The following is a 17,937-nucleotide window of genomic DNA, read 5'->3' on the forward strand; positions in this document are numbered from 1 at the left end:
CCAAGAGCCATTCCCACAGTATATGGGCTCTCCAGGCCAGAACTGGCCACCAGGTAAGCAGAGGGGTTGGGGGGTGGGGGTGGGGTTGGCGTACTTTCTGGAAAGTACTGGAAGAGAGCCCTTCAGCCTGCACCTGCCCAGGGCTGTCTGGGTGTGGTGGGCTGGGCCGCAGTAGGGCAGGGTCCCTGTGGACTTGTATATGAGTTGGCCACCTGAGACTTCTGCCCGTCCCTGAAAGGTAAGCCAGAAGCCTTTGAAGGCGAGATTAAGCAAGAGTTCCGTGTAAACAATGAGACAGCTGAACCAGGCGGCCCCAGGCCGTGTCACTGCTAGGTAGGTCCTTGAATGGGCTGGCGCCACCACAGGCTCTTGGTGGGAGACAGTCTCACAAGTGAGGGCTGTACCAAGGAGTGCCCCTCGGGGGTCAGGGGGACCTTAGGTCCCCTGAGGCGTGGCCACATGCTGCCGGCACCTAGGGGCCCTCTTGGAGCAGGTGGCTCCTGACCCCGTGGCTGCAACCGAGGGCGGGCGGCAATGAGACTTCCGGAGGAGTGGGACAAGCCCACTTGGGCTGGGTGAGTGGACCGAGCCTTCTGCCAGCGCCCTGCCCTCCACTGTGGGCCTTTCGTGTTGGGCGGGGGGCGGGGGAGGGCGGCTGCTGTCCCCCAGTAAGGCAGCGTATGTGAACAGGTTTTTATGGGAACGGGAAACCTCTTCCCTATCATCCACTGTGGTTTTAGGAACAGTTTCCCAACAAGCCCATGGGGGAGTGTGGTGCTGAGAGGTCCACAGTGGCCCTAAGGCTGGCCAGGGCTGTGGAGGCGGGCGCAGGAGTCAGGGTTGCCCAGCGGGCAGGTCAGGCGGGCCGCAGCCCCAGCAGGTTACAAGCAGTCCACCTGAAGACGTGATGGGTTGGGCCCGGGGTGCCGCAGGGTGGAGTCCCAGAGCTGGTGAGTTGGGACAGTTGAGGAGGTAACTGGCAGCACCGCAAGGATGGATCAGCTTGGAGGGACTGCTTTCCCAGCGAGATGCCTGCAAGACCCCGAGGGACAGCTGGGGCAAAGCCTTCTAGTAGCCGAAGCGGCAAGGGCACCATCTGGACCGACTGTGGTTTCAGCCCTGCTCCTAATTCGGGGCATGCCCAAACCTGCCAGCCGGGGTTGGGCTCAGGCTGGACACAGGCTCGAGCCCTGCCACCCCCCCTACCCTCCACCCCCGTGCACCTGCTTTGCTTCAGGGGGGCTTTTTTTCCTCCTTTCCGCATCTTATGCGTTTGCCTGCACCCTCATGGCCAGACTGCATGTGACCCCCCCATCCCCACTTCCTGAAAAGGCACATCCAGGACCCGGCGAGCCAGAGGCTGACGTGGAACAAGGCCCCGAAGAGTGTGCTGGTCATCAAGAAGATCCGGGACGACAGGCTGCTGCAGCCCTTCAAGGAGCTGTGCGTGCACCTCATGGAGGTGAGCGCCCGGGCTGGACGTGCAGGCAGTGAGCGGGGTGTTCCCCAGAGGAGCAGTCGCTGTCACCCCTTGGTTCACCACGGGGTTCCAGCTGGCAGGGCCCCTCCCAGAAGGGCCTTGGGCACGTTTTGTTTGCAGGAGAACAACATGATCGTGTATGTGGAGAAGAAGGTGCTGGAAGACCCTGCGATCGTGAGGGACGAGAACTTTGGACCAGTGAAGAAGAAGTTTTGCACTTTCCGAGAAGGTGTGGGTCTCTGCTCTCTGCCAGGCTCAGAGCCCGGACTCATGGGGCCTCCTGGGGCCCACTGCAGCTTCTGGACAAGGCCAGCATGAGGGCTTTTGTCTTGTCTTGTCTTTGCCAGATTACGATGACATTTCCAATCAGATCGACTTCATCATTTGCCTGGGGGGAGATGGGACCCTGCTGTATGCCTCCTCCCTCTTCCAGGTGACCTGCAACAGCCGTATTAGTGAGTTAGCGCAGGGCGGGGGTTCAGGAAAAGTTCCTTCTGCCCGCTGTGGTCCCCTGCCCACCTGCCTGGCTTCAGCTCACCGATTCCATCCAGCATGGTCACATGCTCCAGGCCTGCCCAAAGAGTGGCCCCATCTACGTTCTCTATTTCCTCTTCCTCCTCACCTCTCGTGTGGCCAGCCCCTTCCGTGCTGTCCCCAACCCTGAGCCCAGTAGCCTGCACTGAGGGGCAGCAGGCCCTCTCTCCCAGCTGCCCCTGCCCCTCCCTCCACGGAGCCAGGCAGGTATAGTCACCTCACTGCCACCTGTCCCAGAGCCCGAGGCTGACCTCCATGGCTGGACAGATGCCACTGTCACCTCACCGTCCCCTTCCTACCCTGCTTGCCAGCCAGGTGGCTGATCCTGCTGGTTGTGTATTTCCTAGCTTGCTTCCAGCCCCGCGTGGGCCTGCCGCCCTGTTCTGACCACAGCCACAGGCACTCCATGTCATCCCAGCCTCTTGGGATCCATCGGACCTCCTGAGCCCACTTCCCAGGCCTGGGACAGCCTTCCTGGCATGTCTGCGGAGAAGCCCAGCCCTTGGGCACAGGTCCCCTGCCCTGCCCGAGTCCTAGTGGTGAGGCAGCTCTGCCCTTCCCCCCCAGCAGGCCTGAGTGCCACCTTGTCCACCCACAGGGCAGTGTGCCTCCCGTCATGGCCTTCCACCTCGGCTCCCTGGGCTTCCTGACACCCTTCAACTTTGAGAACTTCCAGTCCCAGGTCACCCAGGTGATAGAGGGTGAGTTGGCATGTGCTGGAGCCCACCCACAGCTCCAGGCCAGGTGGGGGCGGGAGGGGGGCTGTCTGGTGTCTGTTATATTTTGAACACCTAGAGCAACATTCAGGTTCCAAGATTTCTGAGTAGTCGAAGGGCTTTTTACAGGCTGGGCTGGAATGTGTCCGTAGAGCTTATCTGTAGCTGCCTGGAGGCTGAGTTCCATTCGGCCCCCAGGCACTGCCTTTCCCAGGAGGTGGGCCAGGAGGCCCCTGGGGCTGGGGTCTCTGCCCGGGGCCACCCAACCCAGTGCTCTGGGGCTCTCTAGGGAACGCGGCCATCATCCTCCGGAGTCGGCTCAAGGTCCGCGTGGTGAAGGAGCTCAGGGGGCAGAAGCCGGCCGCTTCCAACGGGGTCGGAGAGAACGGCTCCCTGGCCCCCGACACTGAACTCGGGAAGCAGATCATGCAGTACCAGGTCCGTGGGCACCTGAGGTTGTGCGGGGAGGGGGTGCCCCATGGAGGAGCCTCTGCAGGGCTTAAGCAACCTGCACGGCGCCCTCCCCCCCAATCCCTGAGGCTGCCGTGTGTCCGAGCCCCTCCCCACCCCCCCAACCCCGTCCTTCCTGCCAGCCTATGGCCTTGCACCCTCAGGTCCTAAACGAGGTAGTGATTGACAGAGGCCCTTCCTCCTACCTCTCCAACGTGGACGTCTACCTGGACGGACACCTCATCACCACAGTGCAGGGCGATGGTGAGTGAGATGGTGGCCAGGGGGGTGGGGCCAGCAGCACAGCGGGTGGCCACATAGGACACCATGTCTCAGCAGGAGTGATCGTGTCCACCCCGACCGGAAGCACAGCGTACGCGGCTGCAGCTGGGGCCTCCATGATCCATCCCAACGTGCCAGCCATCATGATCACCCCCATCTGCCCGCACTCGCTGTCCTTCCGGCCCATTGTGGTCCCCGCCGGAGTGGAGCTCAAGGTCAGCATGGCCCCCAAACCCCCCATGTGCTGTGGGGTGAGCCAAGCCCATGCCTCCCTGCGCCCCTCCCCACACCCCTCATGGCACCTGGGTGCCATCCACCCAGGGCTGGCCTGCGGGTCCTCCCCCTGTCAGCCCCCTCCATCACGGGACTGCGAGCAGGGCACTGCCTGAGGTGGAACTCCTGGTGCCCACTCCCCCAGAGTGGGCGGGCCTCTAAGCCCAGCTGGCCCCAGGAGGGAAGTGGGCACTTGAAGCTGTGAAGAGGGGTGAGGATCTCAGAATGAGGCTCTACCCCATGATCAGAGCCCCACCCACATACAGAAGGGTAGTCCCGTCTCCCTCCACCCCCCATGGTGGCCACCAGTAGGTCTGCTGCACCCTCGCTGCCATGCCTCCTCTGCCTTGGCCCCTAGATCACACTGTCTCCAGAAGCCAGGAACACTGCATGGGTTTCCTTTGACGGCCGGAAAAGACAGGAGATCCGCCACGGAGACAGGTACGTGGACCTGGGAAGGGGATGGGCAGCCACTCAGCCCACGGCCTAGTTCTAGAGGCTCCGCCCTAGGGCTGTCCCTGGAGGGGGAGGCTCCGCCTCTGCCCCCCAACTAGACCCACAGGGCCCATGTTGGGTACCAAGAACCTGCCCTGGGCCCACGTGGGGACAGGCTGAAGGACGTGGTTTCCTGTGGGCCTCACTGAGGCAGTGGGTGCCGTGCACAGCCAGGGGGCTGGCTGAGAATTCCTGGGTCTGCAGATGGGAGCAGATCCCCCCTGAGCTGTACAGAACCCCTCCCCGGGTGGCAGCAGGCAGGGCAGGCCCAGGCCCCCCGGGGAGAAACCTATGGAGCAGCTGCTGCTGGGTCAGCTTCCGGAGGGTGGGGCTGACCTGGCTGCGCCCACCTCCTTTCCAGCATCAGCATCACCACCTCCTGCTACCCGCTGCCCTCCATCTGCGTCCGAGACCCTGTGAGTGACTGGTTCGAGAGCCTGGCCCAGTGCCTGCACTGGAACGTGCGCAAGAAGCAGACCCACTTTACCGAGGAGGAGGAGGAGGAGGAGGAAGACGAACAGGGCCAGGGCCAGGGCCAGGGCTAGGCCGAGAAGACTCTCCGGGAGGACACCACCCTCCCAGCGCCCGAGGCTTCCTCTCCTGCATCCTGTCTGCCCCCGGCACAGCCGTCCGTGTGTCTGGGGGGTGGGGGGAGATGTTTTGGAATGTCACCACTTTCCCCTGTTCTTCCTACCTGTGGCCAAAGGAAGGCTCCGAACCTGCCTGTTGTCAGCCGAGCCACCTGTGCTGACCACAAAGTTGACTTGATTTTTTTCACTTCAAACAAGCAGGGAGAAACATGGTTGGCGCTCAGTAGTGCCCCACACACACACAACGGGGGTCCAACCAGGGCACACCTCCCCCATACTGGGCCACCGGAAGCTTCAGGTCAGGAAGTGTCCCTAAATCAGTTTATTAAAAGTCAGAGAGTCAGGTCAAGTCTACTGCCCTTTGATGTTGAAATGAATGTCTCCCAGCCAAATGTCTTCCTTCAGCCACACCGCTTCTCCTTTCCAGCCCCCACACCGGGCAGCCCCAAGAAAGCCCCTGGGCACTTGCCGCTGGACCTTTGTGGTAGGGCAGGGAGGCTGGTGGGGCCGCGCATCTTACTTCAGTTTCTGGACATGGTTGGGAGGCTCCCTCCTCCCAGCTCAGGGCCACGTCCACCAGCCTCACGGTTGTCTCTGTCTCCAAGAGCTGTTGTTCCTGTCTGCCCTCCACCCACTTCAGGCTGGTGACTGTGGGCCTGGCAAGCCTGGCTCCGGCCAGGGGCCCGAGTGGAGGCCGGGCGGGGCCCCACACACATTCCTACGCACAGTCCCGTGCCTTCTGCTCCGGGAGATATTTTAACCCTGTACATATATACTTTTTTAGAGATTCTTTTAAACTTTCTGAAGTGCTTATGTACATATTTTATTGTACACACTTTTGTGAAAATTTAAAAGGGAAGGGCCTTGTCCTGCTGGAAAGCACAGCCAGGTCCCCTGTTTACATTGTCTGTGCGTGCGGCCCACAGGGACCATTTCCTCTGGAGGCACACGGCTATGGCAGGCATGGTGGCACTGGGTGGAGGCAGGCTGGCTCCGCTGGCCTGTGATTTCTACTTTGCAGGCGTGGTGGACAGGTTGGGCAGATCCCCTGTGAGGAAGAGCCGAGCCTACTGCCCCGCACAGAGAAACCATTCCAGTAGTTAGTCACTGTGCCCTCTCAGCCATGAGGGTATGGGGCTGCCTCCTGGTCAGGTGGGGAGCAAGGACAGGAGGGAGGTAGTGTGCGCACAAGTGCCCGGTGGCCCCGCTTGGTCGCCAGGCATTCCGTGCAGCCACCCTGGCTTCCGGGAGGGTGTTGGGTTCAGAGTTGCTCAGGAGTCAGCCAGCAGGAAGGGCTAGGAGGCCTGGCAGGCCACCATCCTGCCCCTCAGGCAGAGGCCAGCCATGCTCCATGTGCAGTGGGTAGAACGTGTCCAGAGACACCAGGGCAGGGCCGCTGGGTGTTTGTGGCCTGTGTACACCACCACCCCCTCCATCTGCCCACACACCCCTGGGACACCCCCCCCCCCACGTGAGGCGTTACTCCGACCAGCAGAGGTGGGGGGATCCCAGGACCTCCCAGCCAGGAGACAGTGGGGCATGGAGTTCTGATCACCCAGACATACGGAACAATTGTTAACCAAGGCGCAAAGCAACATGATAATGGAATGATCTAGAACACATTGGATTTTTGAAGTGGATTCTTAATATTTCATATTGCTAATATCTTGAAAATTTATTAAATGTTGTTGAAAGCCTTATTACAATATTTTCAGATACTTTCATTAAACATACTTGTAAAAAAAAATCCACGCTGCGTGGCACTTTCTTTTGGTCTCGAGCCCGGCAGAAGTGTAATCCGCACCAGGGCTGCTGTAGCGGCTGTGAGGTTGGGGCGGGGCCTGTGGAGCGGGCACGAGGGGATGACCGAGGAGTCCTCAGCACTGCTTCCAGCCCTGACCCTGCCAGGAGGGCCACGTGGGCCAGGGCTGACTACAGGTGTGGGGTCACAAGGCCACATGAGACCTGGTGAGGAGCTAGTGGGGTGTGGGAGCTCAGGGTGGCAGCAGAGAGAAGGTTGAGGTGGGGGTGCAAAGGGGTGGTGAGGGGAGCTTCGGGCTGAGAAGCTGTCTGAGAACCTTTTATGCTGCCCCACAGCTCACCTGGGTTTGGGTCATTAGCATTTAATTCACCAAATCTGCTGTGGAGATGGTCTCTAAATTCAGGCGGGATATACTCAGAGTCATATTTTGACTCATGAGCTTGGTTTAATTTCCTTTACGGTTAGCTGGCACTTGTATATGAGCAGTTGCGGTCTGCTCCACAGTCGGCTCCTAGGATGGCTATGACTGGTGGCGCTGAGCTCCCTGTCTCTGACCACTGACGTAATAGGTCTAACTCCTGTGTACTCCATCCCTCGAGGTCGGTCCACATGTCGTCACTGTTCATGTGGTTGGAAAAAGGTATCCCTGGTGAGTAAGTTGTTGGGCTTGCAAAATTCTGCCAGGTGATTTCCGGCAATGTTTCCATCCCCAAGGCTGTATTTGTCAACTACGCATCCTTCGTTTCCGATGTTCATGTTCCATTCACCAAGAACTATCGGTGTATCTTGATTTCATGTTTGATTCATTCAGACTGGTAAAAACTTAAATTTCTTCATTCGGTGTGCTAATTTAAGTCTTAATAACTGGTCTTTCTTGCAGGCTTAAGGATATTCTTGTTACTGGCAGTGTTACAGTTCATGATAGACCTCAGAATGTTCTTTACGATGATGATGACGATGATGATGATGATGTGTGACACCTTCTCTTTAATTTATTCTCGGCATAGTAGACCATATAATTGTCTGGTCAAGTGGCCAATACCAGTTCATATCTGCTAATTAATGCTTAGGATATATGCATTCCACTCACTTTTGACAGCTTTCAATTTTGCATAATTCATAGTTTGTGCATGCCACATTGCCATTACTAATGATATTTGCAGCTGTTAATTCTCATTTTGAGTCGTGCTCTATCAACAGATAAAAGTACTGAAAATTACTCCATTAAAAAGACAAACCTGTATGTCAGAAGAGACTCTGAAACTTGCTTTTGAGTGTAGAACATCTAAAGAGAAAGGAGGCAATGCTGCAGTCAGAGAACTGATGTCAAATGGCAGCTGGAGAAATGTGCAAGAACTGGAGTTAGAAAAGCAAAATGTGCTTGGCATTTCTCAAGCTAAAAAAAAAAACTGAAGAAAAATAATCCAAGCTTCAAGCTGAAATAGGGCTGGAGTCTGTGTGCAAGAAGATGCAATGAGGCAATGTGGTGGTGCTAGGGGCCATTGGGTTGGCGCCGGCCCACAGCTACCGGTGCTCAATAGAACCAAACACCGCCCGGTCCTACGCCATCACAGTGGTCCCGACGCTGCCTGAGCCCATTGACGCAGCCATTAGGCAGTGTGGTAGTTGACACAAGGTCAACCTGGAAGATGTATAAAAGTAAAGGAGGACTCCAACCTGTCAATCAGGGCACGGCCTAATGATAGCTTCCTGTGGGGGTGGCCTTCTCATCAGCTGGGAGACTGGGAAACTGTGTGCCCCTCTCTGCCTCCATGGGTGGCCCCGTGGGCTGTCCCTGAGAGCTGCTGGCACCACGGCATGTTTCCACTGACGTTGGGCCCACGTTCTGCGCCCACGAGCCTGTGATCATCCTGCCCCCCAGTTCACCATTCGGTGTTACTAGCCTTGCAGCCATGAGTCTGAAGGACTTACAGGCTAGCATTGGACGTATGAACTTGAGTCCGACTGGGCTCAGATGCTGTCTTGATACATAACCACCTCGATATGAAGCTCTCGTGCATGTACAAGTGTCACTGAATTTTTTCTTCTAGACAACTCGGCCCAACACAGGGAGGGAACATCAAAAGAAAATAGAAGAAATACAGTCACAATAAAAAAAAACACTGGTTGATGTTGAACCATGTCAGGAGGTAGCATATGGTCAAGAATTGATCAATCAAATAGGAGGGTGAAGTAAAGGTATTCCAAGAAAAGGAGAAACTAAAAGAATCCACAAAAACAAGACCAGCACTACAAAAACACTCAATGAAGTACTGTGGCCGAAAACCAACAGTGGCAACACAAAAACCTGAATCCAACATACAATTCCTCACAAAAACCAACACACACAGAACAACACCCAATGCAAGGAAATGACACAGGAAAAACAAACAACACAATACACATACAAACCACACAAAAAGCAAAATGATAGTAACAAATACATATCAATAATTTCACTGAATGTTAATGGACTGAGTGCACCAGTAAAGAGGCAGAGAGTAGCAGGATGGATAACAAAACAAAACCTATTAGTCTGGGTACTTTAGAGAAATAAATCCACAGAAACTCATGTATAAGGGAGAGTTTTACGTAAAGGTTAAGTGCACATCAAGAAAACATCCCAATCCAGTGCTGCCCAAACCCACAAGTCCAACATTAACCTATATGTCCAAGACCAATCCACAGAGTCCTCCTCCATCTCACAAAACAGATGCAATGATGCTGACTGCAGGAGGAAAGCTGAGTCAGTGAATGTGTAAACATATCAGTGCTGGCTGGGGTCTCCACACGGCTGCTCCAGCATCCAGGGCTGCATTGGGGTAGGTTCATGTGGCTTCTCCTTGGGGATGTCTTGCAGGAAGTCAGCCTTGCCAGCTGAAGCAGGGAACTGCTAAGGCAGCTTCACCCTGATGCGACCATCAGAAAGCAAGAGACCCGAGAACTAGAAAGGCGAGGCTCACCGAGCCATTTATCCCTCTGCCCTTCAATTAACCCCACATGTGTTTATCGGCCAGGTTTGCACAATAAACTACCTCACCCATCAACATGCTGCCTACAAGAAACACACCTCACAAACAAAGACATGAACAGATTAGAGATCAGAGGCTGGACAAAAGCATACCAAGCAACCAGCCACCAACAGAGAGCAGGGTAACAATATTAACCTCAAAATAAGAGATAAGATCAATATGGAAATAATAATCTACAACTTATCAAGGGTTTGTGAGGGAGGGTGGGCGGAGAAGGGCGGGGGAAGAAATGGGGAGCTGATATCAGGGGCTCAAGTGGGAAGAGAATGCTTTGAAAATGATGATGTGGCATATGTGCAAATGTGCTTGACACACTGGATGAATGTATGGATTGTGATGAGATGTAAGAGTCCCCAATAAAAGTATTTTTTTAAGAGAGAGATAAGATCGACACTACACAATAGTAAGGGAACAATAGCTCAGGAACCTGTAAATGTAATAAACATGCGCCCAGTGAAAGACCTTCAAAGTAATGTCAATCAAATCCTCGGAGTTGAAAGTTATATAGACACAGACAATAGCAGGAGACTTGAATACACCACTCTCAAGGAAAGGCAGAATGTCAATAAAAACAACAACAAACACAAAAAAGCTCAATAACACAATAAAATTGATCTTGGGGAAGGGGGAGAAAAGTTGATACCAAGGGCTCAATGGAAAGTAAATGTAGAGGGAAGGTGGGGTAGAAAGGGGAATCCAATTACAAGGATCTACATATAACCTCCTCCCTGGGGGACAGACAACAGAAAAGTGGGTGAAGGAAAACATCAGACAGTGCAAGATATGACAATAATAATTTATAAATCATCAAGGGTTCAAGAGGGAGGGGAAAAAGGAGCTGATACCAAGGGCTCAAGTAGAAAACAAATGGTTTGAGAATGAAGAGGGCAACAAATGTACAAATGTGCTGGACACAATGGATGTATGTATAGATTGTGCTAAGAGTAGTATGAGCCCCCAATAAAAAAATTTTTTTAACTAAATGTTTAGAAAATAGTTATGGCAACATATATACAAATGTGCTTGATACAGTTGATGTATGGGTTGTTATAAGAGCTATAAAAAAACCCAATAAAATGATCTTTTAATAAAAATAAAAACAAAACAAAAAGAACCTGTAGCTATATATGGAATGCTTCATCCAACAAACAGCAGTGTACATTTTTCTACAACACACATGGAACGTTGTCAAGAACAGACCACGTCCTAGGGCACAAAGCATGCGCAACAAATTAAAAACGACTGAGATCCTACAGTTGGTCTGACCACAAAGCCATAAAATTAGAAGTTAATAATAAAATGAGCAGAAACATAAAGACATACCCATGGAGATTGATTGAGCAATGTAAGACTCAAAAAAGGCTGGGTAATAAAGCAAATAAGGAAAATTTTAAATTCCTTAAGACAAATTAGAATGATAAGATCAAAACCTTAAAAAAATATATCAAAACCTGTGGGACACAATGAAAGCAGTAATCAGGTCAATGTATAGCTATCAAACACACATGAAAAAAGAGGAGCAATCTAACATCAACACCCTAACACAACAGCTCCAAGAAGTGGAACAAGGACAACACAATCCCTCCACTAAAGGACGGAAAGAAATTGTAAGGATCAAAGCAGAAATAAATGACATGGGGAAAAATTTTTTTAAATAAATAGACAGAACAAGAAGCTGATTCTTTGAAAGGATTAACAAAATAGAACACTGGCAAACTTAAAAAGGGGGGGGGGATGCAAATACCCAGAATAAGATTAAAATGGTGACATTACGACAGACCCAAATGAAATAAAAATATTAACACATTACTACAAAAAAACTACTCAAATCAGACAATCTAGAAGAAATGACAGATACCTAGAAACACACCACCCACTCCAATTAATGCAGACAAATATTGAAAAACAACAGATCATAACAAAAGAAGGGATCGAGCAGGTCAGCAAGAGACCACCGAGAAAAGCCCAGGGCCAGATGGTTTCACAGGGGGTTCTACCCAACATTCAGAGATCTGACATCAATACTCCGCAAACTCTTCCAGAGCATAGAAAAGGACAGCAAGATCCCAAACTCATTCTAAGAAGTCATTGTAACACTGTTACCCAAACAAACCAGACAAAGATCTCCACAAAGACTGAAATTATAGACCAATATCCTTAATGAACATAGATGCTAAAATCCTCAACAAGCTCCTGGTCAATAAAATACAGCAGCATAAAAAAAATCACTATGACCAAGTGGGATTCATCCCAGGTACGCAGGGATGGCTCAATATTTCCAAAACAATCAATGCCATCCACCACATTAATAAGGCAAGAAATAAAAACCACATGTTCATATTAATAGATGCAGGAAAGGGGTTTAACAATATTCAACACCCATTTCTGTTCAAAACACTCAACAAAATAGGAATAGAAGGTGTGTGTGTATATATATATATATGAATATATATGTATTTGTATAGATATATATGTATGTAAATGCAACAGGAAGCAGATGGACTTTGGGCCTCTACTTAAATCTTACCTCAGTACAAGAATGGTTTGTTCTAATAATTTGGCATTGTAGGATACCCACCTCCCTGACATAATCGCTGGGGACAAAAAGGGTGAATAAGCAAAGGTGGTGAAGAAAGCTGATGGTGTCCAGGTATCAAAAGACATAGCAGTTAAGAGAAAGAGAGAGAGTGATACCATCTGGAGACTTAAAGGTTTGTAGTTAAACAAGTGGCCATCTAGCAAGGAAACAACAAAGTCCATATGGAAGAAGCTCACCAGCCTGTGTGATCATGAGGTGTCAATGGGAAGAGGATCCGAAGTATAAAAAAAAGCACACAACCAAACTGATATGAAGTGAAGTGGGTGTAGTGGAGACCCAAACTCCACCAGCCAGACAAGTGGACAGGCTGTGGCATGCACTGACGGACCATGTTAACTATCCTCTAGTGCTTTAAGATTTCCTCCCTCTCTTATTAAGGTTTTTATGTGATATACCTCATTAATCTTGATAGATTTGCATATGTTCATTTGTGTATATATATATATTTTTTACAATAAGAAAAGAACCTTATTGTTTAATGTTTATAAACTTTTAAGTTTGTAAAAGAAATCACCCAAAGGGGATGAGCTCAGTCCTTCCTCTTCAGTCATCTGCTCCCCACCATCCTCCAAATGTGACAGTTCTGCAAGCATTTTGGGGACAGGAGGGAGACGGTGGGGGGGCAGTTAATCTGAGTCCGAGAGCATGATGCTCTCCTCCGGATCGCACTGTGTGGCCACACTCATCTTGGAAGCACCAGGCCGGGGGGCTTGGGATTGGGGGTTTGGGCACGGCTTGGCAGGAGAAAAGCCGCAGAGGGAGCTGGTCACCAGGCTGTGGCTGGGAGAGTCCACCCTCGTGGAGGAATCGGCTACCAGGGTCTTGGATGCCGGGGTGAAGGTGGCTGGGGAGGGTACACACCCTCTTCCTGTTGTTCTTCGCATTCACTGCCCTTCGCTTTCCACGTAGCTGACAGCTAATGGCCCGGTCCCTGTGTCTTCCGAGATTTCTTGCAGGGGGGACTGGAATCGCCCCAGGTGTGAGGTGACACACCTCCATTGAAGGAAGTAGATGTGACCTTGGCAGCTCCATTCTCCACCGCAGGGGGCAGCGAGTCCTCGGTTTGCTTCCTGGAAGCGGCAATGTCCCTCTCCTCAGGGAAAGGGGTGGTCTCCACAGGCAAGGCCTAAATCTCTGGCTCAAAGAGTTGAGACATAGGACTCTCTTCCTCCAGAGGCAACTGTTGGCCACTGCTTTCGGCGCCTGTGGTGGACAGGGCCAGGGGCTCCTCTGGCAGTGCAGAGGGGGCCACTCCCAGTCTTCTGTTTTGCCGTCCACTTGAAGACTTGCTCAGCTCTTGGCCAGCTTCCAGGTTCTGTCCAGGGGAGGTCTGCAGGGGTGACATGGGGCTCTTGACTCCATCCTTGCCCGCTTTCTCCTCCTCATCCTCCTCATCCTCTTCATCGGACCCTGGCCATTCCTGAATTTGTTCCAGACCGTCTTCAGAATCAGTGGCCTCCTCCTCCTCTTCCTCCTCTTCACTCTCTTCCTCATCGGTCTTCACTTTGGATGTGACAGGACATTCCTGAGATGCTAATCCATGAGGACCCTCACCAGAATCTGAGGAGGGCCTGGGGGGATCTGCAGAGTGGGAAGAGGTGGCTTTGGCTCCTCTCTTCTGCCTCGCGCCCTCCTCATTCTTGTCTTGCAGCACTCGTACTTGGAGATGCCCTCATCCAGCCGGCTCGTAGCCAAGTTCCGGTTCCCCGCACGCGTCGGGCCAGGGTGGGCTCCAGCAGTGCGGGTCAATGCCTGGCCTGTAGTCATCTGTGAGGTGGCAACCAAAGCTGTAGATGAGATTGAGGTGGCGTCGCTCTGCGCCCTCATCTCGGAAAGCTGGAGCTGCTGCCGGGGAAGACCGAGGCTGTAGCGAGTAGCTGCCTTCTCCACAGCCCGCGGCACATCTCCATAGTCAGGGAAGGTATCAGGCCCAGGCTTGTTGATAAGCCGCTCGATGCGCCTGTTGACCTCTGAGCAGCGCGTTCCGCGGTAGGGGATGCGCTGCACAATGACCTGACCGGTCAGTGAAGAGCAGACTTTTAGCTCACACAGCCACCCAAAGAGGCGGATCAGCTTACATGTCAACCGTGCCTCCTGCATGTATGATGAGTCGGGATCGTCCAGTTCCATCCAGCTCCTTCTGCAGCTTCTGGAACTCTGCCACACAGAGAGCCAGCAGCTTCTCTAAGCGCTGGATCTACCACTGGGAGCCACGGGGCCTTGGGCCTCAGGGGGTGTGGTCCCAGCACGTTTGGGGTCTGAGAAGGGGTGGGGGGGGCGGGTTATTTCCAGAGGGCTCAGAGGAGATGGTGGCAGCAGGAGTCAGGTTCAGCTTCTTGACGGAGTGGGCCTTGAGAACAGTTAAGAGTTCGTTGATGTAGACATAGAGCTTAGCTGGCCGACTCCGGGCCCGCGACAGGACCCGCGAGAGGATGTTGCAGAACTCCGCCAAGGCCAAACACAGAGTGGGCACGCTGCTGGCGTTCACAGAGGAATGGGATGAACTCGGGTGGTCTGCCATCTGCACCTCACACAGTTAAGGAACTCTTCAAACAGCTCCTCATTCTCCAACTTGAAGCATTTCTTGCCACTACTACAAACTACTGCTACAGGGCTTGGAGGAGCCCGGGGCTTCTGCTCCGGGCGAGGCCGGGTTGGGGGTGTGGGGGAGGGCCCTGGCTGAGCAGCTGCTTCATGTTCGTCATCATCAGCTAGCACGATGATGCTGTTATTGGTGGCCATGAGGGGTCGAATCCCCCAGAGGGAGGAAGTAGTAGGGATTTCGCAAATCCTCAGAAACGGTCTCTCGAGGCAGTCCATGCGGCTGATCCAAGAACCTCGCATGGTTCTCTCCACCTTCCTTCCCCCTCCTGTCACAGGCCTGACTCAATGCCGGAAGGCACGAGTTCCCACCTCTGTTCACTTGTATATTTAAGATTGCTTGGTACACGGTAGTCAAGATAGACAACCCCACAGAGACTGTGAAAGGAGTAATGGTTCCCTGAGGGTACAGGAAGCGAGAGGAGAGGAAAGGGCGAGAGAGGGGAGTGGATATCCCTGATGATTATATAACCCCACCTTATCGGATTCAACAACAAAACTGCACAGGAAGGACAGGGATATACTGGAATGAGTAAGATTGGTCAATTAAAAATTTTTAAAGGTCATATTAAAATTTTTTTAAATAATTTAAAAAATTATAGGGGAAGATGGCGGCTGAGAAACAAATACCAGAGGGACTCCACGGAAATCAGCAGAGGAGAGTTACTAAGAGGGACATTCAACACTGCCGAGTCACAGGAGGAGCATCACAAAGATACGTAGGCACAGATCCACTAGGCTTTGAGGAGCTGGGGCTTTTGGCTTACCACAGAGGAGGTCGGCTAAGGTTTGACCTTAACCCTGCCACTGTCTCAGCTGGGGCTGAGATCATTGTAACCGGCGCAGGGGCTTTATCTCAACACAGCCCCAGCTTGCCACCCCCTGAGGGAAGGGATGAGACCTCTCCAGCCCCACGGTCAGGGATTGGGGCTCAGCTATATAATTACTTTTGTTTCCCTCATTTCTCTCTATCCCCACACAGTCACAGCAGGCTTAGTTTTGTGCTTTTCTTTTTCTCTTCCCTTTTCTATCACATGCCACTGCTGACGTCCAGAACACTCCCCTTAGCCTAGGGCATTTATGCCTACCCTTCACCCAGCTGGGAGCGCTCCACCCTCTGCAGAGTAACCCAAGGCTGGGGAAAGCCCACCCACCCAGGAAAGCCCACCCACCCTCCACCAGGTGATATCCCACCCAACTTCTTCCCGGGGAAATTCTGCCCCTCTGCCCTCTGTAGTGCTTAACATTTGGCTGGGGAACTCCCACCCACATGCTTCATGGGAAATCCTGCCTGCCTGCCTGGGGGAGCACCTATCCATCCTCTGTGCTCCCACGTGACTGAGGGAACTTCCTCCCACTGCCACAGTGCCTCACACAGCCTAAGGCAGCTTGCCCAACACTCGCCAACGTTTCATGCTGCTGCAGGAACTTCTTCCCAACCTCCGCAGTGATCTACCTTACCAGGGCAATTCCACTCACCATTTGCAGTGCTCTACACCAAATCAGGCAACCCATCAGCCTTCTGTGGCACTCCTGTTGCAGTGGGCACCCCCGCACACCCTCTGCAGTGCCTCAAGCTGCCGTGGGCGACACCATCGTGGTTTCTTGTGAGATCACCCAGTACAGCACGATCCTCATGGGTCCACAACAACCCAACCAGCATCCCCGGAGAGGACCATCGAACTTTCCCTCAAAATAACAGAATACTGGTTGACTAGGGAAAGAGTGAAGCTACAGGAGGATAAAGTGGTAGGCCAATTCCATAGGGAAATTAGCTTCGGGCAGTTTGAAAAAGCATTACTATGAGTCTCCCAGAGAGAGCCAGTGCTCTTTGACTCCCTGGGAAATAGCACCTGGCTCCTCTAAAACAATGCAACACAAACAGCAATCAGCTCCAATGACCTCAACAACAACAAAAAAAAACATGAGAAACAAGGCAATGGCAGAAGATGTCCCGAACCTAACAACATGCATAGAAGACGCAAACATTGATCTGCCACAGAAAGAAAGTTTCAGAATGCTGCTGGGAGTCATACAGGATATGAGGAAACAATAGATAAAAGGGATGAAATGATAGAGGAGACAAAGTCCATACACCAAAGGGAAATATAAGAGCTTAGGGACAAGATAACAAAAAACAGTAGTAGACTCACAGACTTTGTCAATCGACTGGAGGAAGCAGAGAAGCTGAAGAAAACAGATCATCAGAGAAGCTGAAGAAAACTTAAGAGCTATGTCTAGTGGCTATGAAGAGGAACAACGTCAGAGTAATTGGATTACCGGGAAAAGACACAACAAAGAAGTCATCTGCAATAATAGTGAGACTTCTTGGAGGAAAACATCCCCAGCTTAATGAATGAAAACCAGACAACCTGGAGACTCAGTGTTGGGATTGGCCTGGTCTGACCCCACGACCCGGAGGCAAAACACTAAAGGCGTGCGGCAGAGAAGCGGGGGGAGCTGAGCAGGGAGCTCCCAAGGGAGTGCAAAGGATAGACTTTGGGGCCAGAGCGTGGCACCCCATTGGACTTGACTGGAGGACACGCCTAGAGGTCAAAAAGCAGACACTGATCTACTTACAGGTTTTCCTTTCTTTTAAAAAATTTTTTTTTCTTTTTTTAAGTTAATTTATTCTTTTCTGGATCATTGGTTTCCTTTTCTGTTGTCATCGTTGTGTTCTCTTTTGTTGCTCTGTCTTGCTATGCCTTGTTTTCTGGTGCATGTTATCTCTGCAGATCTATCTAGATAAGATGGACTGGATGAACAGTCTGGGGGAGAAAACAATGGGATCGATGGTAGGGGGGGGACATGGGAGAGGGGGCTGGGGGAAAGGAGGTGGTGTTGACCAACCCAGGGACAAGTGAGTAAGAAGTGATCCAAAATTAGTGGCAAGGAGAGTGTGAGAGGTCTGGTAGGGATTCAGCAAGGGCAATGTAACCAGGAGAAAACACTGAAACCCAAATGAAAGCTGGGTATAATAGTGGGACAAGAGGAAAATAAAAGGAAATAGAGGAAAGAACTAGGTGGCAAAGAGTATTTATAGAGGTCTAAATACAGGCATGTACATCTGTAAATATATTTATATAGGATGGTGGGGAAATAGATCTACATGCATATATTTAT

General features: G+C 52.0%; 1 protein-coding gene and 1 pseudogene across 1 annotated transcript in view; one reads left to right on the top strand and one right to left on the bottom strand.

Moving 5' to 3' along the window:
- Positions 1–5,164, top strand: part of NADK (NAD kinase) — an 8,274-nt gene extending 3,110 nt beyond the window's left edge. Inside the window, exons 2-10 of the mRNA XM_045299230.1 lie at positions 1,320–1,462; positions 1,601–1,709; positions 1,828–1,913; positions 2,613–2,715; positions 3,020–3,168; positions 3,345–3,444; positions 3,520–3,677; positions 4,094–4,176; positions 4,592–5,164. Of these exons, the coding sequence (XP_045155165.1) occupies positions 1,320–1,462; positions 1,601–1,709; positions 1,828–1,913; positions 2,613–2,715; positions 3,020–3,168; positions 3,345–3,444; positions 3,520–3,677; positions 4,094–4,176; positions 4,592–4,775 (1,115 nt within the window). The 3' untranslated portion in view covers positions 4,776–5,164. The remainder of the gene's footprint in view (positions 1–1,319; positions 1,463–1,600; positions 1,710–1,827; positions 1,914–2,612; positions 2,716–3,019; positions 3,169–3,344; positions 3,445–3,519; positions 3,678–4,093; positions 4,177–4,591) is intronic.
- Positions 5,165–12,765: 7,601 nt separating this feature from the next.
- On the bottom strand, positions 12,766–14,955 carry LOC101651272 (annotated as a pseudogene).
- Between the last annotated feature and the right edge of the window lie 2,982 nt (positions 14,956–17,937).

The sequence above is a fragment of the Echinops telfairi genome, unplaced genomic scaffold (assembly GCF_000313985.2).
Source record: "Echinops telfairi isolate 266 unplaced genomic scaffold, ASM31398v2 ScPeMD7_7457;HRSCAF=8495, whole genome shotgun sequence".
NCBI lineage: Eukaryota > Metazoa > Chordata > Mammalia > Afrosoricida > Tenrecidae > Echinops > Echinops telfairi.